General features: G+C 47.3%; 1 protein-coding gene across 5 annotated transcripts in view; it reads left to right on the forward strand.

Annotated features, from left to right (window-relative positions):
• Positions 1-929: 929 nt before the first annotated feature.
• Positions 930-22,443, forward strand: part of Lrch1 (leucine rich repeats and calponin homology domain containing 1) — a 201,801-nt gene continuing 180,287 nt past the window's right edge. The window contains exon 1 of one of the 5 annotated variants that reach the window (XM_052732751.1): positions 930-1,456. In XM_052732751.1, the coding sequence (XP_052588711.1) occupies positions 1,198-1,456 (259 nt within the window). In that variant the 5' untranslated portion in view covers positions 930-1,197. The remainder of the gene's footprint in view (positions 1,457-22,443) is intronic. The other 4 variants (XM_052732754.1, XM_052732749.1, XM_052732752.1 and 1 more) reach the window with 4 other exon arrangements.

Consider the following 22,443-nt stretch of genomic DNA (forward strand, 5'->3'; position numbering starts at 1 on the left):
CTCATTTCCCCAAGCCGAGTCACCCCATAGAGACAGTCCCAGGAAATGGGCTCTCAAGGTGTGGTAAGGGAGTGGGGCATTATCAGCTCTTCAGCTGGGTGGCCTTTAGGTGACACAGGTCCTCTGGCCTTTCCATGGTGAGCAAACATTTGTTTGCTGTGGCAGAACATTTGTTTGCAAGCAGACATGTCTGTTCCTATGTCCTACATGGACAAGCAGAAGGTGCACACTGAAAATCTCACAGCATCTAGGATTAGGTTTAAGATGTGGCCTTTTGGTGTGTTAGGTCTTTAGCTTTCTAACTCTTGGGGTACTAATTTAGGGCCCAATTAGTGTTTTCCTTCATATGACGATGTATTTTATTGTAAAATCATCCTTTCTCAAAGTCCTCCTTCTAGATTTGTCTATTTGCACTTAAGTCTGGCCTCTGTGGTCTGCATTGAAGGTGCAAAACTTGGTGACTGTGGGCTGCGAGTTCGAATTCCCTCCCACTCTTGCAGGGGTGATCTCAGCTCAGTTTCTTAACTTCCTTTGCCAATTGAAGGAAGCAATCTTTCCACTCACAGGCTTCCTGGTTTCAATGAGAGAATTTATGTGGTAAGTACCTAAATGCCAGGGGGCGTCAGTGAGGGTAAACGCACAGAGGAAAAAACTGCCCTTTGCGCGGGGGGGGGGGGGGGGGGGGGACGGACTCTGGGTCAATCAGCCAGAACTACTCTCCTCTCTGTCACCTTGTATTTCAAATTGCATCTCTTGCCTCGCCCCGGTTTTCCCAAATGGCTTGAAAAAACAAAAACAAAACCAAAACGAAACAAAACAAAAACCCCCGGAGCGGCAGATGTAAACCCCGAGGGGGCCCCCCCGGAGTGAAAGTCACCCAGAACGCATCCAGTTCTAGCCAGCGTCGGGGGAGGAGCGCAGAGAAGCCGCGGAGGAGGAGCGGCGGGCGGGGGCGCGGACGAGGGCGCGAGCACGAGCACGAGCACGAGCAGACAGACACATGCGCGCGCCACCGCCGCCGCAGCCCTCGGCTTCCCGGGCTGGAAACCTTCGAGACTGAGCGGCTGCCTCTAGGTCTGCGCTGCCCGCCGCCCCTCCCGCCGTCCCGCGGCTTGCGAGGGAGCACAACGGAGACTCGGGGCAGCCGGGGAAACCTGTGACCCCCCGCGCAGGAGCGGGGCGGGGGACCGGGAGAAGATGGCGACGCCGGGAAGCGAACCCCAAGCTTTCACGCCCGCCCTCTCGGTAACCACCCTGCACCCGCATCTCCACCAGCACCACCAGCACCACGGAAGCACCGGAGGCGCGGGCTTCAACCTGCCCTTGAACCGTGGGCTGGAGCGCGCGCTGGAGGAGGCGGCCAATTCTGGGGGCTTGAACCTGAGCGCAAGGAAGCTGAAGGAGTTTCCCCGGACGGCAGCCCCGGGGCACGACCTCTCGGACACGGTTCAAGCAGGTGAGGCAGGGCCGGGGCTGGCCACGCGTGTGCGGGACTGTCGCACCTTCCCGCCGGGCCCGAGTGTGCTACTAGGTTGGCTCGGCAGGAGCGGGTTCTGCAATGTGCGCGATGGTTGGAGCGGGCACCGTGGCCCGTCCGACCCCGTCGACCCCAGCGACCATGGTGCAGGAGCGCAGGGATGCGCCCACCAGCGTTGTCTGGCGCGCGGGAAGTGGGAGGTAACAGGCAACGGCGAGCTAGTCCCGAACATGAAGCAGGTCACGGACCTCTCTCCATTGAAGCATTCTGCGTCCCGGTGGGTGGGGAAGCCCAGACAAAGGTGGCCGGCCCTCCGCCAGCCCTGTCCTCTCCGCGCAGTGTCGTGGCCCCGGCCACCGCCGCGCCGCGCGACCGTGGCTTGCTGCAGCCGGAGAGGCGGTGCCAGCCTTGGTTCTGCGCCTGTGCGAGCAGAGCCTGGTGTCTGGCTCTCCGCCCACACATTTCGGTTCCCTCCACCGGGGCTCCCCGGTTCTCACTAACCCGGGCCTTTGCGGGGGCCCTGCAAGGGAAGCGTGGCGTAGTAAATGAAAAGTAATTAAAGTGAGCCTGTTTGCCAGTGGGAGCCCGGCAAGTTGTAACTCGCGCCAAAGAGCAGCCGGCTTCTTCAAGTTGTGTCATGTGTTGACATATTTCGGACATGTCTGCTTTCCCGTTGGTAGTCGGAGTTGTGGGAGCGGATCCATAAACAGGAAGGAGGGTGGTGGAAGAGGGTTGGGGCCTTGGGATCCGTGCAGATCTGACTTGGTTTCCGACCATCCGGTTCCGCTCTCTGCGGGACGGTTTGTACCCCAGCTAGCGCCTGGCGTTTCCCGGGGCAGTGGGTGCCCCATGTTTGAGCCATTGCCTAGACCTCACGACTGTCATTGCGTCTTCCGAAGTGCATCAGGTCTCTAGGGTTCTGGATTACTTGACTCCCATATCAGGGTCTTTCAGCTTCCTCTTATAATGGAAGACTAGGGGGCGGGGCCGGGGAGCCAGCTGTGGCTTTCGGAGGCTAGGTTTCTCGTTAATTCCATAAACATTTATCAGGAGGCCTACTGAAGATTTAGATGGAGTTCTGAATTCATTGGAGGCCAGAAGCACTCCTCTGGGGGTCATTAAACGGTGATATTTGGATTTAAGGACGGTCCGGGGATGGGCGAGCAGAGGGGAAATTCCAGAACTTAGTTCTCAACAGCTGGAGGGGCTCTCGATAGGACCTTGTAGTTACAGCTTCTCAAGTAGAAGTTATTCTAAGAGTCGCCTGAATCATTAACCGTAAAAACAACCCTCCTACCGTCTCCTTTCCTTCTGCCATAGTTAGAATGGTTGTGTATACTGCAGAAAGGGGAGCTAGCTCGACCGATATCAACACGTTTGTGCAGCTCAGCAGCAGGCTTAGAGGTGTTCCAACGCTTCAGTATTGCTGATTACTCCTAAAGTTGGGTAAAGTTGCCATGTACGCTGTGCTGGCATTTTTTTTTTTGAGAATACCAGTGCAAAAGTAGTGCGTGTGCGTGGGTGCGTGCGTGCGTGTGTGTGTGTGTGTGTGTGTGTGTGTGTGTGTGTGTGTTTTACAGTTACTGTCTCTATGGGTGGTCAGTCCTTGTAAGGGGCCCTTTCTGTTCTCTCTGGTTCTGTAGGGCCATGGGTTTTGCAGGTGTTTAATTAGGAGTGTCACATATATTTAATGCTGCTAAGACTCCTAACTAGTTAAAATTAAGAGGCTTCTTGTTAATTCCACAGCCTAAAACAGTATTATTTCAGGAACGGAAGAGGCATACGGTGGCAGCTAAGTTTGTAGGCACTTAAGGCAATATAATGAAGAGGGAGAAAAAGGTAGCTGGAGTCAGTTGTTACATGTAAAGTTTTAATACTTGTGTTAAGGAATATTTTCTCTGACTCCGGTCAAAAGCTGAGTATAAACACACATGCATTCTTCTCTGTTCTCCAGAAATACTTAGGCTGGACATGGGGGCTATACCTGTGATCCCAGGAGATGGAGGTCAGTCTGGGTTACAGGGTGATGAGGCCCTTGACTCATTCTTCATGCCTCCACGCCCTCACATCCCCCCCAAAGAATATATGTAATTGAGCATTATTCTTTACTTGTGAGAGCAACAAAGCAAAATAAAGACATTCCGTGGGTGGTGTTGACATTTCCTACACATAAGGAGTTCAGGGACTTGATGAACGTTTGGTAATAATAAATTCCACGCAGCTAGTGGTTTCTCCTGGGCTCCAGCCGATTATCTAAGGACGGCGTCTGAAGATCTTTAAAACTTTTCCATAATTTTTTTCTTGGTAGTGGGAAGTATAGAAAGCCACTCTCTGTTAATGTATCCCAGGCCATTTGGTTTGTGTCTTGTAAAATGTCGCTTTTGCAGCAGCTGCCTCTGCAGACAGGACTGCATGCTTGGGCAACGCAGCACACAGCTGTGAATAGAGATGTAAACTCGGAGTCTGGAGGCCTTGAGCTGCTCAGTAGAAGTCTAGGCCCGTGTCACCCAAATGCATGTACTTCAGTAATACAGAAAACAAAACCAAACACATGGACTTCAGTAATACAAAAAACAAAACCAAACACATGGACTTCAGTAATACAAAAAACAAAACCGAACCAAAGCAAACAAAAACTCTCTTGCTCTCACTTTGAGGCTGTTCATTTACTTGAATTTCAATCAAAATTGGATTTGTTGTGTGAGGGCAGGAAGTCTTTCAGTAAGTTTACCGAGAAGGGGGAATGGGGACTGTGGCACAGGTGTTACTTTTAGCATTCTGGCTAGCCCAGCGCCCTGACATCATCTTAGGTAAAGTCCTCTTTAAGAGAAAACCCCTCCCCCCACCTCTATTCCCAGAGGTGCTCACCTCCTCACCTCTTCCCTCTCCCCACCCCTGCTCCCTTCCCCGTTTAATAAAACTTTTCACGTGAGTGCCGCCTGCATGACATGTCTTTCCTGCAGCTCCCACTTGGTGTGACCACCACCTACCTTGTCTGCATGGCGTGTCTGTGGGGTCTCTTTTACAACAGTTATTGTCCTGGCCCAGATTAGATCTGACATGGGCTTGGTATCTACATGGGTAACTGTGAAACACTTTGTATCAGGAGCACATGGAGCCTCATTTCCAGGTGGAGACTGACCTGGAGAGAAACCAGGTAACAGTGCTCAGAATCATACCCCTTCGGAGACATGCATGGACCACTGATTTGAATCCACATGGCCCCTTACTAGTGTTTGTGTCCTGACCATCTCCTGTTGGGCAGAGGGCCACAGTGGATAGGGCTAGAATTTGCTAGGCTTCCTGGAGGTTCATTCTATAGACATTCATCCCTTCACTCATTCCTGTGAAGTTTCCATTCTGGTTTGAGGAAGGGATTGGGAGATAAATAAAACAAAACAGAAAAGACAGTTTATCTTCCAGGATGAGTAAGAGGGGTTTTTGGATGCGTGCAATATCATTGTTTTCTAAACATACAGGCTGATTCACACGGGCTTGAGGTCGCTTATAACCAGAGTACATAATGACCATCAAATATAAACAGAAGCACAAAATTGGACCTGATAAGAAGAAATACACAAAGGCATGTCAGCAAAGCACCCCCATCCGGTCTAGTGTTGATTTGTCACATAACATCAGTTCAGATGGAGAAGTTCAAAAGTTTACATTTATGACTGATGTAAAGTGGATCGAAAAGAAAGGAAATCTGACAGTGGCTGGCTGCATGAGGCTCTAGAAAGTCAAAAGAAAACCTTACGCAGGCCTTTGGAAACACTCCTTGAAAACTGGTATTGTTTAGCCAGGCCTGGTGGCACGTGCCTGTAACCCTAGCACTTGAGGGGTGAGGAAGATTAGGAATTTAGGGTCATCCGTTGATACATTAGTGAGTTTGAGCTACATGAGACCATACTTGAAAAAAAAAAACGAGGTTGTATTGTGACTGAGTGGCAGAGCCCATCATTGTCAGTGTCTTACCAAGACTACGTGGGAAGTGGAGAGCTTGTCTATCTAACCACGTGGCATAAACACTCACTAAGGCTGGGCTTGATGGAACTGGCCCGTGATCCCAGCTACTCAGGGCTGAGCCAGGTGGATCACAGTTTCAGGGTCTGCCTGTACTACAAAATGAGTTCGAGGCCAGCCCCAGAACTCAGTAAGACAGTAAGAGCTTGTCTCAAAACTGAAAGTAAAACAGGCTTAGGCTATCACTAGGTGGAAGAATACTGGGAGGGAGCCTGTGTGAGATGTAGGTTGAATGGTTCAGGGCCTGGAGCATTCTAGGCAAGTGCTCTAGCATTGTGCTACCCCCAACCCCTGTACCTCTCTCTCCAGAGTATTTAATTTTGTGTTTGGGGGGGGGAGTGGACCTGCAGAGTGTAAGGTGAGGTAGGAGTTGTAGGAAGCCGCCGGAGCCCCACAGGCCAAGTGAGTGTCCAGTGTACCAGGCCCTATATGTAGCCTTCAGAGGTTAGGAAAGGCTTCTGCAGCAGAGGTAGGATGCAGCCTTCAGAGGTTAGGAAAGGCTTCTGCAGCAGAGGTAGGATGCAGCCTTCAGAGGTTAGGAAAGGCTTCTGCAGCAGAGGTAGGATGCAGCCTTCAGAGGTTAGGAAAGGCTTCTGCAGCAGAGGTAGGATGCTTGTCAGGGTGTGCAGGGTGGATGTGGGTGGACGTGCCCATGAGCATCCTGTGGTTGGAAAGAAGACTCTAGGATGAGGAGGGAGAACCTGTCATAAAAAGAAGAGAGGGTATTTGTATTTAGGCCTGTGCCTTGGTCATATGCTTTCACCCCACTCCTACCTTACAGTGGGAGTCAGCCCACAGAGCTCTTATGCTCTGTTGTTTGAGGACTCTGGGAAACCTGCTGAGGCCTGGGATTTGTCAGCTGGTGGGACTGTCATTCTCCCCTGCCTGAATCTTCAGTGTCTGAGAAGATTCAGGGGCAGGCTTCTCTGCTGCAGGCTGACTACTTCTACCCCACCCCCAGAGTTCTTGGATAGGAACATATTTTAGCCATTGGAATCCATATAGAGCTTGATAATGAAATCTGTTTTTGATAATATGCTCTGTTCCATGATTTTGACCATGAAGGTTTTTCACTATTAAATAGAGTGGAGCATTTGAAATCACGTTTTCTTTTTCTTTCAAGTGTTTGCCCCCAAGTCCTGGCCACATGTATTTTCTTAAAATCAGTGTTCTTAAGCTGGGTGTGGCTTTTTATCTCCTTTTATCCCACCTTTTATCCCAGCACTCAGGAGGCAGAGGCAGGTGGATCTCTGTGAGTTTGAGGCCAGCCTGGTCTGCAAAGTGAGTTCCAGGACAGCCAGAGTAACATAGAGAAACTCTGTCTTGAAAACAACAACAACAACAACAATAAAAACTTGTGTTTTTTCATGGATGTATCTAGTTATAGATTGTTTTCAGCTATTGAATTGGTTTACTGGTTGTTGATGACATTATCTTTTAGCCACTTTAAAATGTATTTTTATTAACTTTTGGAGAACTTTTAAAATGTATATAATGTATTTAGATCATGTCATCCCAATACTTGCTCCTTTGCTCTGCCTCTCTGGCTGAACCCCTCCTGGCCCATGAGTCCCCTTCTAGTTCCATGACTGTGTGTGTGTGATTCCCCTGAATTTGATGAGGGTTGATTGGTTGGTGGCAGAGCGACTGTTAAATTGTCCGTGTTCTGTTACATATTCCCCGGGGCTCATGTAGTCATCTTAATGTGTTTGTTCGTTGTTTGTGTGCTCATCCACTCAGGAACTATATCCTTCCCTTCCTTTCCATATTTTCTTCTGCCATTGATTGACTTCTTCCTTGTCAAGGCCCAGAGGACTTCTGCTCTTAAGGTTTTTAAAGCACCGTGATTCAGTACACATGGGGATCTAAATCACGTCCAGATGTGCTCTTCCCTGTGGTGTGGTGTGTTACCATCATGCATGGTAGACCGCTTGTATTGAAAAGCCAGTAGCATACACATGCTTCCAAAATGATAACATGCAAGTACAGGCCAGGACACCAGTTCACCAAAGAACAGCCCAAAGCTCTGCATCTTCGTCTTTGAACCGAATCTGTTGGAGATTTTGTGAGTCCTGGTAACCTTTTGTTTAATTTTTTGCTGGTTCATGATAGGCCAACGTTTGCCTCACATCCAACCATTGGAAACTTTTTATTTCAAGTGTTGGCTAAGAATGGTTCTGAGTGCGGAGGCAAGGTCAACTTTTCTACCCTATTGGTTAGTGATGCCTTACTATCAGTATTTAAAGGCTGTTGTAGACGCCTTCTGGAGTCCACTACCTTGCTTGGCTGAGATGTCTCTGCCGTTACTCATTTTCATCTTTGCTTGATCAAACCTCAATTTATCCCCTTTCAGGTGTGCTTTTCTGTCCCCATGTCCTGTTTGCCGTATAGATCGAGAGTCTTTTCTATAAAACTTGGGTTCTGAGCAGTGTTTACTTCTTGGTCCTGTCTCTGTCCGTCCCCCCCCCCCCCCCACACGCTTCTGCAGCGGTTCTGTGAATTAAACAGCAGAAGTGGTGACGAGGGCATCCCTCAGGACACAACCCTTGAGCTGCTTACACAGTTTGTGTGGCTCTCTTGGAACGTTTTATTTAGTTTTAGAGAGCTGTTCGCCTTGGGTTAGGTAGTTCACCAGTTCCTGAACCCTCCTGATCACGTCAGCCGTTGGCATTAGAGTGATTTGGTGTTAGCTGCAGGGGTCAAGTTATAAAGTTATAATATAGTATAAAAATTTTAATAGCTGACTGGTCTCACACACCTGTTATCAGGGATTGAGGCCAGCCTGGGCTCTATAATGAGACCCTGTCTGAAAAATAACAATAACAAAAATTGACAAGTCTGTAGGCACAAAACCTTACTGTGTTTCCATAGCTGAGTACTTAATTTAGCAAAATAGCACAGCTCATGGGCAGCCTAGTGCCTGCTAGGTGCTGCTGTTGTGGTGCATGAAAGCTGTTTATTTATTATCTGTGTGTGTGGTGTTCATGCATATTTGAGTATGTGCAGCTATGAGGAGGTCCAGAGGATGCTGATGCTGAGTTTTCCTCAGTAGCTCTCTACCTTCTAAGAAAGGTCTCTCTCATTTAGTCTGAGCTCCCTTGGCTGGGGAGCTGCTGCGGGAATCTGCCTGTTTCTGACTCCCACCCCCACCTCCTCGTGCCAGGCTTTTAAGTGGGTGCCGGGGATCTGAACTCGGGTCCTTGAGCTTGCACGACTGGCACTTGACTGACTGAGTCACCTCCCCAGCTCCAGAGTTTCTTTTCTGTGCCAGAACTTTGCTATGATAGGGTTTTTTGTTTTGTTTTGTTTTTTAAATTATAAGCTTTGAGAATTGTTCAACAAAATAAAAACAAACAACAAAAACAGACTGCAAGAAAGAAGAGGGAAAAAAGAAGTCAGACTTCTAAGTCAGACTTGGTCTAGGAAAACTGGGTCTGTGAGTATAGACTGAAGCTTGAGGCATACTGTATTGTTCTTCCTCTTAAGAGACCAGCGGCCTGTAGGAAGAGGACACTGTAGGAAGAAATGATGCCTTTGGAAGCCGCGAAGTAACTGAAAAGAAAGTGAGATTGTTTCCATGAAACCATGAGACTTGGACTGCTTTTGCATATTCCAGGATCGGAAGAGAAGGGAAATTGTGTTTTATTTATTTATTTTTATATTTTATGCATATGAATGTTTTGACTGAATATATATATATATATATATCTGTGTATCGTGTGCTTGGTGTCCATGGAGGTCAGAAAAGAGGGTCGGATCCCTTAGAACCATAGTTAGAGATGGTTGTGAGACACACTGTGGATGCTGGGAAATGAATCCGAGTCCTCTGTAAGAGCAAGTGTTCTTGACTACTGAGCCGGGAAATGTATTTTTGATAAGAGTTCTGTGTGTTCACAGTTTGCCTCGGCTGTATTCTCTTACACTGACTAAACAAGGAGGGTATAGACCTGGGGGTAGGGGATGGGGCAAACACAAAAACAAATCAGAATAATGATGCTGATTTTCATAGCAGAAGTTTTTTCCTTCCTTCCTTCCTTCCTTCCTTCCTTCCTTCCTTCCTTCCCTCCCTCCCTCCCTCCTTCCTTCCTTCCTTCCTTCCTTCCTTCCTTAAGACAGGGTCTCCTTATGTAGCTTGGCCAGCCTTGAACTCTCTCTATAGCCTTGAACTTGATATGTGGTCCGGACTGGCCTTCAGTTGTGATCGCCCTGCTTCTGCTTCCCAATGTTGGGATTTTTTTTTTTTTTTCTAAGTTAAAAATAATTGCTTTGCGATCAATATGATTTTGGCCGAGGCAGGTGAGCTTGCTTGACTTGAAGCCAACAGACTGCATTTAGGTCATTGGGGAGTAGGTTATGGATCGCGGGATCTTCCCGGAGGCTGGTTTTTCTCCCAGCTTTCCTTGCTCCCTCTGCTGCATGGGCCCTAAAAGAGAGCATGAGATGGACAGGGCATGAGCCTTCCGAGAGCGCTTTTCTAATCCTCTGGCTTCCCACGAGGCCTCGAGTCTGACAGCAGACCCCTGGGCACTGTCCGTCTGCTACAATATGCGGTCCAGTGATGCTCTTCCGTATTTTTGGTGTCTGTGTGGTGTGGTGTTCCGTATTTTTGGTGTTTATGTGGTATGGCGTGTCATAAAGCCTCAGTGTGCCCGACCTGGTGTGGCAGTCTAGCTTAGTTCTGAGTTAACTCACTCTCTTCTGCAGGCAACAGTGACAATTCAGAGTCACACCACCAGTAGACTGCCTGCCTTGCCTCTTCTAGACTGTTTTCGTTTTGCTTGCGTTTCCATGCCATCCGTCACACGCTCCCACTCTTCACTGCCCTGCGGAATTGTGCGTGCCCAATTCATACTCCACGACGTCCTTGGCCTGCCCAAAGCAAGCTGTCCCGCCCCCCCCAGCCTCTTCTTGAACATTTCGCTGTTGAATCATATGTTGCTCCAAGGTGTATTTGTGTCGTTTCCTCATGCATTTTGTGTTTCATTATTTTCTTCTTTGGGTATATAGTCTTCCATCCCAGTGACTTCGTTTCCATGGTTTTCGTTACCTGTGGTCGCTGTTGTCTAACAATATTAAACGGAAAATTCCAGAAATGAACAAATCATCCATTTTATATTGTGCGCTGTTCTGAGTGCATAATGAAATTAAGCTTCATTCTACTTTATCCAGCATACGAGTCACCCCTTTGCCTAACGTATCTATGCTCTATATGCTACCAACCCGTTAGTCACTGAGTAGTCTTTTTTGGTTATCTGGCCAACTGATGCAGTATAGCAGTCTTGTGTTCTGGTACTGTAGGCAGAAATTTCTCAGTCCCACCTGGCCCTGCGGTCTGGATGAATCTCTCCCACCCGCAGTCCTGCAGCCGCTTATAAAATAATCACTCAGAGGCTTAATATTAATTACAAACTGTATGGCCCACGGCCCAGGCTTCTTGCTAGCTAGCTTTTATAACTTAACTCAACCCATTTCTATTAATCTATATGTTGCTATGTTGTTCCATGGCTTTACCTGTATCCCATTATATGTTGCTCCTTGGATGGCAGGTTGGCATCTCCCCCTCACTCTGCCTTTCTTCTCTCACTATCTCTCTTGGATTTTTCTGCCTGGCTCCATCCTGCTCTGTCATAGGCCAATGCAGCTTTATTTATCACCCAATGGGAGAAACATTCACAGCGTACAGAAAGACATCCCATGTCACGGTACCCGTTTTGTAGTAGTGTAACTCACCATCAGGGTACCTTTATCACTCATCTCACTTTGTCCCATTGAATGGGCCCAATGTCATCTTACATCAGCACTAGAAGGGTGAATATAGTATAGTAGATTTTACTTGTGCGTACGTGTGTGCGTGCGTGTGTGTGCGTGTGCGTGTGTGTGTGTGCGTGTGTGTGTGTGTGTGTGTGTGTGTGTGTGTGTGTGTGTATGTTGGGGTGAAGACAGACATTGCCTGAAGGGATGAGGTTGGGGAGATGGTTCAGTTGGTAAAGTGCTTGTGAGGACCCAAGTTTGATTCCAAGATCCTATTTTAGAATTAGCCGGGTAGAGTGGTGTTCTTAATCCCAGCTTTGGGGATACAAAGACAGTTGGATCCCCGAGGCTCTCTGGCCAGCCAGACTAGCCTACTTGCTGAGTTCCAGGCCAATGAGAGACCATGTCTTAAAAAAGGAATGGAGCAGAATAGTACCTGAGTTGTGCTCTGGCTTCTGCAAGCATACACATACACATGTGCCTGCACACACATGTATGCATGCATATATATATATGCATATATATATATATGCATATATATATATGTCTATACACACCCCACAAAAAGTGGCTACATTTATCACAGTATTTTTATTAGTTACTGCTTTTTTATCATTTTTTTAAAATTATGTATATTTGTGTGTATGTGTTTGTATGGGTATGTGCATGTGAGTGCAGGTACCCAGGAAGGCCAGTAGAAGGCGTTGTTACAAGAGGTTGTGAACCCGATGTGGGAGCTGCAAACCAAGCTCAGGTCCTCTGCAAGAGTAGCGAGTGCTCTTAACTGCTGAGCCGTCCCTCTAAGCTCCTGCTAGTGACTGCTTTTTATGTCCTACTTTGCCTATTTGGAAATTACACTTTAGCGTAGGCATGCGTTGACAGGAGGAAGCGTTCTGTCCACAGAGTTGAGTACCAGCTGTGTTTTCAACCACCCGTCTTGGATGTGGACTGTTTGCCTCTCAGAAAAGGGGGAAGTGCGCTGCTGCTTTCCCCAGGTTTAAGTTTCTTCCTTCTTCACTGGCTCCTGAGTGTGGCTGGCTCTTCAGGGACTTTCCTGACTTTCTGTGTGGGCCTTACAGGTCTACCACCAGAACGGTCAGATAGACTCCAGCGCTCATCTTACTTTTCTTTCCTGCCCCGGACTCTGCACTTTGGTCTGTTATCTTGGATCTACCGTGAGGTTGTCCTATGCCTGTGCACTGTTAGTTGGTCGTCTTCCATTTTCCTGGTGCTCGCTTTATTTGGCATCAAGTGACTTCTAAGGAATTCTGGAAGAGCTGGGCAAAATTTTTTATGTAACCGATAGCAGATAAAGAAAACTGGTAAATAAAATCTGGGTGTGGTGACACCTGCCTGTCATTTCAGCACTCAGGGGAGGCTGCATCAGGAGGTTCATACGTTTGAGCCTAGCTTGGGCTACACTGCACACTTCAGGCCAGCCTAAGCTACATAGTGACCCTTTAGCGAATAAGAAATCAAACAGCAAATGCTTGTCAAAACTTTGGGGAAAAGGGAACCCTTATTCATACACTGTTAGTAGGAATGTAAATTAGTGTGGCCACTATGGAAATCATGGTGGAGGTTCCTCAAAAAAAAAACAAAAACACAAGAAACAGGGCTGGAGAGCTGGCTCAGTGGTTAAGCACTTACTGCTCTTGCAGAGGACCTGGGTTTGGCTCCCAGCATTCCATGGTGGCTCACAACTGTCTTGTGATTACAGTTCCAGGGTATCCAGCTCCTCCTTTGACCTCTGTAGGCTCCTGCAGACACATGGTGCACATATGTACACTCAGGCATAGCCACATACACACATACTGTATAAAAATAATATTAAAAAAACCCTCAAAAACCGTGAAATGGAACTAGCATGGATCTAGCTGTACCCCTCTCAGATTTACACTTCAAAGAGTTCATATCAGTGTGCAGGAGAGACAGCTACACACCTGTGTTTATAGCAACGCTATTCATGATAGCCAAGTTATGAATCAGCTTAGACGTCCATCCATAGATTTTAAAAAGTGACAGATAATGGTTATACTCAGCCACCAGGAAGAACAAGATGCCATTTGCAGGAAAATGGATAGAACCAGAGATCATGTTAAGCAAAATAAATCTGGCTCAAAAAGGTGAATATTGCTTGTTTTCCTCTTATATCTAGAATCTAGACTTTTTTTCTTTTTTGATTTTTCTTTTTGGTTTTCCAAGACAGGGTTTCTCTGTGTAGCTCTGCACCTTTCCTGGAACTCACTCTGTAGCCCAGGCTGGCCTCAAACTCACAGAGATCCACCTGCCTCTGCCTCCTGAGTGCTGGGATTAAAGGCATGCGTCACCACCGCCCGGCTTTGGAATCTAGACTCTTAAGAGAAGCACTTGAATGTAGAGGGGACTGTTTGAAAAAGGGGAGGAACCCACGGGGAGGGCTAGGGGTTTGAATAAGATCAAAGCACATGATGTTCATACATGATAATGTGATGATGCTCATTATTTTGTACAGTGAATATATACTAGTAAAAGAAACGAGCAGATAAAAGCTGGTCAGTTTGTGGTGTGTGTGTGTGTGTGTGTGTGTGTGTGTGTGTGTGTGTGTGTGTGCGTGCGCGCCAGAGGTCTAAATTGGGTGTCTTCAATCTTACTACTTTTTAAATTTATTTAAAATCTTATTTTTTAATTTAAAATTTCCTTTTTTAGATTTTTAAGTTTTATGTGTAAATTTTAAGTGTTTTGTGCCCACATGTATCTGTACAACATTTGGGTGCCTGGTTTAGAAGAGGGGGTCAGATTTCCTGGAATTGGAGCTACAGGTGGTTGTGAGCTGCCTTTCGGGTGCTGGGACTCAAACTTAGGTCCTCTGTAAAGTGCTCTTAACTGCCTTAAACCTTTATTATAAGGAACTTGCAAATAAAAAACAGCCCACTTGAGCTTAGTTTTGACCCTCACTCAATGTGGAGCTCATGGTTAGGCTGTTGGCAGCTTTGGGGATCTGCCTGCCCCAAGCTAGCCCGACAGCCACAAATGGTGCTCTGTGCTTTTCTTGGGGTGCTAGCGGGCAGAACTCAGGTCCTCAAACTTGCACAGTAGGCCCTTGACCAACTGAAGCATCCCCCAACCCAGTCAGTCATCTCCCCACCTTCCCTATCCTATAAAGAGGGGTGGATGCTTTAAAAGAAAACAGATGTAGTTTTATCTACTTCATAGACACCGGAGAAGATTAAAGAAATGATGCATTTGCAAGTACTTGACACGTTTAAGTATTCTCATTAACAAGTGTTAACTTGCCTGTAAAGACTTGAAGCCCTTAGCTAAAGGGGCTCTCATCAGGATAGCTCAGTGGTTAAAACTGGTTCCCTTTACCTCCTAAGACTTGAGTCCAGGTCTTATCTTTGTCTCTGAAAACCTTCTCTTAGGCCAGATAAATCTTCCCATTGCTTTCTTTACCTGTGGAATGGGGGCTAATAATACCTCGTAGAGTTGTGGTGAGGGTGGTGATTATCCAGCACCCTGGTGCCAGATACGGCTTCAACGTGTGTTCTATGTCTAGTGCTTGCCAGGTGTTCTGTTTTGAGCATGGGCGGGGCTTAGTCACTCATGGCCACGCCTCTCTGTCGCCTTCAGCAGAGGGAGTCTGGACACCGTAGAAACCAGTCCTTCATATCTCTTTGCCAGTAATGTTGAGGAAGGACAGTGACTCCCGGAGGATTCTCTCAGTTGGCCAAGGTCACATAGCAAGAGTGGTGGGTGCCTGAGCCAGGTTAGCCTCTCCTTGCCCTGTGTTGAAGAGCCGTTGCTGCAGTCAGGAGCCCACACTGGAAGGGAGGGGAGGCTTCTGTCTCTGTAAAGATCTCAGATCGTATTCAGCTAGACCAGCCTTCTGGTAGACTCCACAAGGATGAGAGAACGCTCTGAAACCTTTAATGACATCTGGTCCAAAGCTGGGGAGAATGTCCTAATACCAACAGTAGTCACGGATTAAGCCTGTTAGTTCAGGATTTTACTGCCTGTGGTTTGGGGGACTTGCACAGGCCCCTTGTGAATTGGATTCCAAGCTCTTAACAGTCCTGTTGGGCAGCCGTGGTTCACAAACTGTAGGCCACAAAGTTCTTTTCATAGCAACCTTTGTAATTTAGAATTTGCTCTTGCAGGTTTCCTGTGAAAAGAATATTAGTTCTCGTGCCAACCCAGGAAGGTCCATTTAACCCTAGCAGACACAGGCCTTTGTGTTAACTGTGAATTCTTTCTTCTTTTTCTTGTGTATTTGGGTGTGTATGAGAATGTGCGCGCGCGTGCGCGCGCATGCCTATGAAGGACAGATGTCAACTTTGAGTGTGGTTCCTTGGGAGCTGTTTGTCATGTTTTTTTGACGGCACGGTCTCTTTCTGTCCTGGAGCTCAGCAAGCCCCAAATTTCCTCCCATCTCCACTTTCCCCAACACTGGGATCACAAACCAGCACTTGGCCTTTTATGTGGGTTCTGAGGATCAAACGCTGGTCTGTATGCTTGGCTGACATACACTTTACTGACTCGTTATTTCTTTGGGACACACAGCCACAGTTTTGGAGTGATACCCTGAGTCCTGAGACATGGCCATCAACCTGTAAACCAAGTTCCTGCCTCTGGAAGATGATTCTTTCCTTCTAGCCATCCCCAGTATGTGCTAGAGGGTCCCCACCCCACTCCTAGGCTCTTTGGTCAGTGGGCCTAAGCTAGGTATTCTTCCACACTGATGTGGGCAGTTAAGACTGCCGCAAGTCAGGGGTGCCTTGAGTTGGCTCTGACACTGAGAGAGGCTTCTGGGCACAAGATATCCTGTTTTTTGTTTTTTGTTTTTTTTTAAAGTATGGTGGTGGCACATGCCTTTATTTTATTTTAAAGATTTATTTATTATGTATACAGTGTTCTTCCTGCATGTATGTCTGCAGGTCAGAAGAGGGCACCAGATCTCATTATAGATGGTTGTGAGCCACCATGTGGTTGCTGGGAATTGAACTCAGGACCTCTGGAAGAGCAGTCAGTGCTCTTAACCTCTGAGCCATCTCTCCAGCCCGATATCCTGTTTTATATACTTCCTTATTTATTCATTTATACTATAGGTCTCAGTACAGAATGTCTTCAAACTCACCATACTCTCAAGTGCTGGGATTGCAGGTATGTGCTATCATGCATGCTTCCCTGCTTTTTAATATTTGTTATCTTACAGATTACGAATTTTAGAACTGGAGGGAAGTTAGTCCGTGTCTTTAGAGCTGATATTTGTAATTTGTTAAAAACAAAAATGCCATTTCCTGCTTGGGTCCTGTGTAGATTCACAAGGGACGCATTGGAGCTCAACAGATTCGGCTTAGGGTGGGTGACGAACAGAAGCCTAGGTCCCGGAGGGACGAGCGGATCAGTTTCCATCAATCAAGCGCTTGGAAAGCGCCAGCCTGTCATTGGCATGGTGCCAGAGAGCTCAAGCTGCCAGGACTTCATCCAGCTCCAGAGGAAATAACATTTCACTTTCTGTGCCTCAGTTTCCTGAGTGAAAGAGGAGCATGGCCATCCTTTGGTTATTGTGAAGAGTAAATGATTGGGTGAGTTGTGTAGCTCAGCACCAGGCACAACATTTACCGTGACGAGGCATCTTAAGAGAAGATGCCGCCTTTTACAAGACACTGAAAGATTAGCTTCCTAGAAATCTTGTGAGAGTACCAAAGCGATCTCAGTACCCCGAAAGACTGAGTGTGTGAGCTGGCAGTGTGTGGAGGTGACGTTTCTACTCCCCTGACAGACCTGGAAAGATGGAAATCGGTGATATTGTTCCACAGGCAGGCGAGAGATGGATGGTGGAATGTTTTTCTTGGGTTACGCTGCTAGTCTGGTACAGTCAGAACCATGTTTTCTGGGCTTTTTTTTTTTTTTTTCTTCCATTCAGTCCTCTGTTTGACAGTGGTCTTCGATCTGATTTGACAAAGGTATCCTGAGGGAAGTGAGTTGATAGTGAAGAATGAGCCTTGGATTCTGTGCATGTTGGGGCTGCATTCCTGAGTCATAAATATATTCAACTTTTCTGTCTGGGGGATTGAGGTGGTGGGAGGATAGTATATTCTGGGAGTGCTTGGCTAACCTCAATATCCAGACTCAAGCCTGTTTCTTCTTACTGTTTTGCCTTTGCGGTGAACTTCAATCAAAATCCATCTTTGTTTCTGAGAAGGGGACTCAGGTGGTCCAAGTACGCTGTGAGCAAGAAAAGGTGGTACCCAACTGGAGCTCAGCCCCGAGCATCCTCTGCTTTGGCGGCAGTGGAGGAATGGATGAGAGGGAGGTATGAGATGAGATGAGACTCAGACCTGGGGCATTGTGACAGACGATCCTTTGGGTAGTAGAGATGCTGGAATCCATCCCAGACTGTGACACTGATTCCTAACCCGTGTGACATCCCATACCATTCTGAAGTGGTGTGCGGAGGGACCATATGCAATCTGTGGAGATCCAGCCAGAGCCTTTCCCGTGTGTCACGCCAGCTATCAACTCCTTTTGTAAGAAATGAATTCTAAAGGAAGTAACTTTTTATTTTTTAAAAAGAAAGATATGTGTTAAAAATCTCCAGCTGTAATGACTTGAAATAGCCATTTAATAAAGGAGGCGACAATAAAACTGTAGATATACATTTATTATTTCTTGGGTATAAATGCTCCCCACTAAACCGTATAAACTGTAACTCACTTGACCCTTTCATTGACATTTTACTAGTTTTTAATCTCTCTAATGAGAAATGAACAAATACCAGTTTGGTCAGCGACCAAAAAGTTCAGGGTCCAGAACATTGCAAATAATCTACTTTCTGAAAGTTGTCTTTTTAGGTAACAAGAGTCATTGATTTGAGTTGTTCAAATGTGTCTTATTCAGTGCATTACTTGGTTGCACCTAAAATCTTTTAAGTGTAGAGCCAGGCCCCATAGGATAGGCCTGCAGTCTCAGCCATGGGGGAGGGGGAGGCAGCAGAATTGCTAATTCAAGCCAGCCTTTGGCATAGAGTTAGTTTCAAAGCCAGCCTGGGCTAATTAGGAAGACCCTATCTCAAAATAGATAGTAATGAGGAGAGTTGGGAGGCAGCTCAGTGGTATTCCCTAGTCTGTGTGGTCCCATACTGCCCCAAAGACATGATACAGCTCAGTGGTTGAGTGCTAACATGCATGAGACTCTGGGGCTTGGTCCCCCAGCACTGCAAAAACCCTAAAATTTTGTTGGTTTGCAGTTTGAATCTAAATGAAGGCATTTTTCTCTCTTGGCATAATTCCAGTTTAAAGTAGTTTTGTGTGTGTGTGTGTGTGTGTGTGTGTGTGTGTGTGTGTGTAGAAAGCATGGATAAATCCAGATTAATTTTAGTTTTCGCTGTGGTTCAGCTAATGCTTTCTGGTAACTGTGGAGTACTTTCAGGGCGATTGTTACAGGGAGCCCATCTTGATGACCACTGAACACAGTTTACAGCCAGTTGAAAGTCTTTATTCCAGCTGCTGGGACTACACTCAGGTAGTCCCACCTAACTCTAGCCCCGAGCAAGCATTTAGACCGAGGGGCTTTTAAAGGCAGAACCCACCTCCTGTTAACCTTGCTCAGCAGCTGCAGGGGAGGTTCTCAGAAGCAAGTAGTTTAGCAGCAGCTGAGATAAGTAGTTAACGCATGCAGGCACTTTAACAGAAGCTGTGATAAGCTAGCTGGGCCGTCTTGCCCTCAGGTCCTAGAATAGAGTTGGGTAATTTTCTACGGGATTCTCCATCAGGAAGATCAAATTCTAAGAAACCTGAAGTGAACTCAACAAGATCTAAGAGGGAGGAACCTTTGCACTGTCTTGCCCTGTCACAGTGTTATGTATCATAAGCTACACATTTATGAGTTGGAATATACTGAATATGATGTATTTTATGAAACTCAGTTGGCAGTTATGAAGACTTACTTTTTTGTCCTATCCCATCCCCCTCCCCCCCCAAACCACCCGGACTGCTTTCCTGAATTGGTATGTTAATGAAGACTGGATAGCTCCTCCCGCACAGGGGGAGTTCTGAGGTCATGTGCTTGAACCCTTACTCCCTGTCCCTGAAGAGGGCTTGTGACAAGGATTGTGTAATCCAGCCAGTGTTCATAATCAGGCAGTCCTGGAATTCTGAAGTGGTTTATGGGTTCTGTGTATTTTTTTGTGGTGACTCTGGATCTCAGACCCCTTCCCTCCTTGAGTAGACAGCTTGTAATCTTGGTGTGTGCGCGTGTGCTTGCATGTGCACGCACACTCCTGCAGGTGTGTATGTGTGTACATCTATGTGGAAGCCAGAGGACAATCTTAGGCATTCCTCAGCTGCTGTCCACTTTATTTTGAGACAGTGTTGGCCTGGATCTTGCTGATTAGACTGGGCTGGCTGGCCAGTGAGCCCCAGGACCCACCTATCTCCACCTCCCCAGTGCCAGACTTAGAAAACATGCCCACATGTGCGGCATTTTTATTTGAGTGCTGGGGCTTGGACTCAGGACAAGCATTGCACTGACTGGGCCGTCTCCACAGCCCTGTTTGTAATCTTTCCCCACCACATGATAGACTGGCTTGGACAAGCTCCAGCACCTTGGGATGAAAGACTTCCACTTTTGCTCAGTCTTTCACTTTCTGCGAGAACATCAGGCCATCCTAGACGTCATCAGAGGTACCTCAGGGGATGCTCAAGAGTCCAGGTTGACTGGATGATTGGCTTATACCATTTGCTCTGGCCTAGTTACTATTAAAACCCTGTTTAACACATCTCCTAAGTCCTGTAGTTATCCATACACATAGGTCGTGGTAGATGGTAGACACCATCTTTAATTTTTTTCATTTATTTGTTTGTGTGTATATGTGTGAGTGTGCATCCACCATGATGGAGGTGTAGAGGTCAGAGGACAAGCTGCAGGAGTCAGTTCTGTCTTCTACCATGTTAGTCTGGGGCTGGAGGTACTGGTGGGGATCAAACTCATCAAATGTCCTTATCCCCTGAGTCACCTTGCCCGCATGACACTCTTAAGCAGAGTTTGAAATGGAGAAAAGGAGGTGACTTTTCCATGTCTGCCAGCTGAATGAACAATGAGGGCATGACTGCCCTTAGGTATGGTGGAGGAGAAGGTTTACTGTAGATATGAGGGCGAAAACAGCCAGAGGCATCTGGAAGGGTCTAGACTGAACTGGGCCATGATAGGGGATAGGGATGGGAGCGAGAGGGAAAGAGAGAACCAAGAGGTCAGCAGCAAGCCAGGAGATGGCTGATTGGTAGCCAAAGTGGCTGAGGTTATATAGGGATCAGAGGACGGGACAGGAAGCCCGGCACCCTGGCCTGGAAAGTTCAGGGTAGGAGTAGGGTGAGTTCTGGGAGGACTCACAGGTACTGAGTGAGACGGTCGCAGGTTTCTTTGAGACCTAACACCAGTCCGTTTTGTTGAATCAGATCCTGAAGGGGACGAGTGTATCCTGGTCATCTTTGCCAGCGGCCTGGACTGCTGTCCTTTGAAGGGACGAACAGCGCTCTGCTGCTTTGTTTTCCTTTTTAACTTCCATGCCAAGAAATCCTTTTGATAAGGCGCTTGGCATTTGTTACTGATTTTGACTAGCAATATATAGCGTTAATTTAAAAAATTATGAGATGCTGAACACGTTGAAAGGGATATGTAGTCATGTAGACAAGACCTGAATAATGATAACAAGGCAGGCATAGGCACAAAACAGACATAGAGCTGGGTCAGGAGCTGGTACCTTGCAAGGGGTAGGGGTGAGGAAGCGGTTTTGTCTTTGCTGTTTCTGCAGTTGTTCTTAAGAAAAGGTATCTTCACTGGTTCACACTGGTCTTGGACTTGGCATTCTCCTGCCAAGTGCTAGGATTACAGGCATGCACCCCCATATCTGCTAAGAGAATGTATTGATTGGAACAGCCAGTACACAGGCGAATCCCTTTGTCAGCACTCTATACTTAAAATGAATGTGTTCCACTCTATGGAGAGCATGTCTTCCTAAAGGAGACTGAGAACACACCTGTGTGTGTGTGTGTGTGTGTGTGTGAGCGTGCGCACGCGCGCGCTCCCACTCAGAAAGCAGATCATTTTCCTGTGTTCTCAGCCCTCCTCCACCCAGCTACCTTAGAACAGCTGGAGCTTTGCCCCTGAATCGATCGATCGATCGATGCCTACCTTTGGAAGGCCGGCCATTCTGTTTTCGTTCGTTTATTGTAAAGTAGCTCATCAACACTGTCTTCATGAAATGTTTTAATTCTGTTCACAAGTGGCACTTGAAAATCAAAACAAAACGGAGGGTGAACAGAAACCTTAACGCTCAGCCAAGTTTACTGTGACCACTGGGATGCAGTTAGTGGGCAGAGCTCAAGGTAGAAGAGCACTGCCCTTGCTTTTGCCAACGCCACGTGCTGTAGGGCAGCCGTCCCCCTCAGCCTGGACATGGGTGTCATTTATGTGACCACAGGCAGGGCTTATAGATGCTAGGCAGCTTGTCATGATCCTGCAGGGGAGGGGGAGGGAGGCAGAATTTGTAGCCCAGTTGTCCGATTCTGAAACTTGAACCACCCTCCTCACAACACACTGTCATTGTGAGCTGCTCTTTGCCGGGGAGAGTGGACCGCTGGTTGGATCTCATAGCCCTGGGACCATGTGGCCTGTCCCTTTCCAACTTCCAAAGGCACAGCTGTGATCCTGCACACTGCCTGTCACACCCCTCCCTGGATCTCCCCTGCTGGCCCACCCAGGCTCAGCTGCTTGACAGCGGGTCTCTTGGGCCGCTGGAATCTGGCGCCACCCTGCTTATCCTGCCGGGGTCTCCCATGAGGCCTTCCTCGAGGGCCTCCAAGGCTCCAGCTGCCTTTCTTGTAAATGTCTTTATATATTCCCAGTTCAAGGCCTCCACTTTACATTTGATCGTACCTTTTCTGATCTCACTGTAGTTACCAAATAAAAGAGAACAGAAACACAAAACCCTAAGTTTTTCTCCATCCCTGTAAGTCATCTCAAAATCTTAGCTGCTCCCTCTTTTGTGATACCCACAGTCCCACCCCCAGCTCACTCCTCCCCTGCTCACCCCCATCTGTGGGCTCTAGTGGGCAGTTACGGTGATCCCGTGACTCAGCTGATCCTAACGTGTTCTTTAACTTCTTGTCTCTCCTCCAGTTAATAATCATGACCATAACAGCGATAATGGC

Source organism: Peromyscus californicus, unplaced genomic scaffold, assembly GCF_007827085.1.
Source record: "Peromyscus californicus insignis strain IS unplaced genomic scaffold, ASM782708v3 Scaffold_12__1_contigs__length_115047231, whole genome shotgun sequence".
NCBI classification, from domain to species: domain Eukaryota; kingdom Metazoa; phylum Chordata; class Mammalia; order Rodentia; family Cricetidae; genus Peromyscus; species Peromyscus californicus.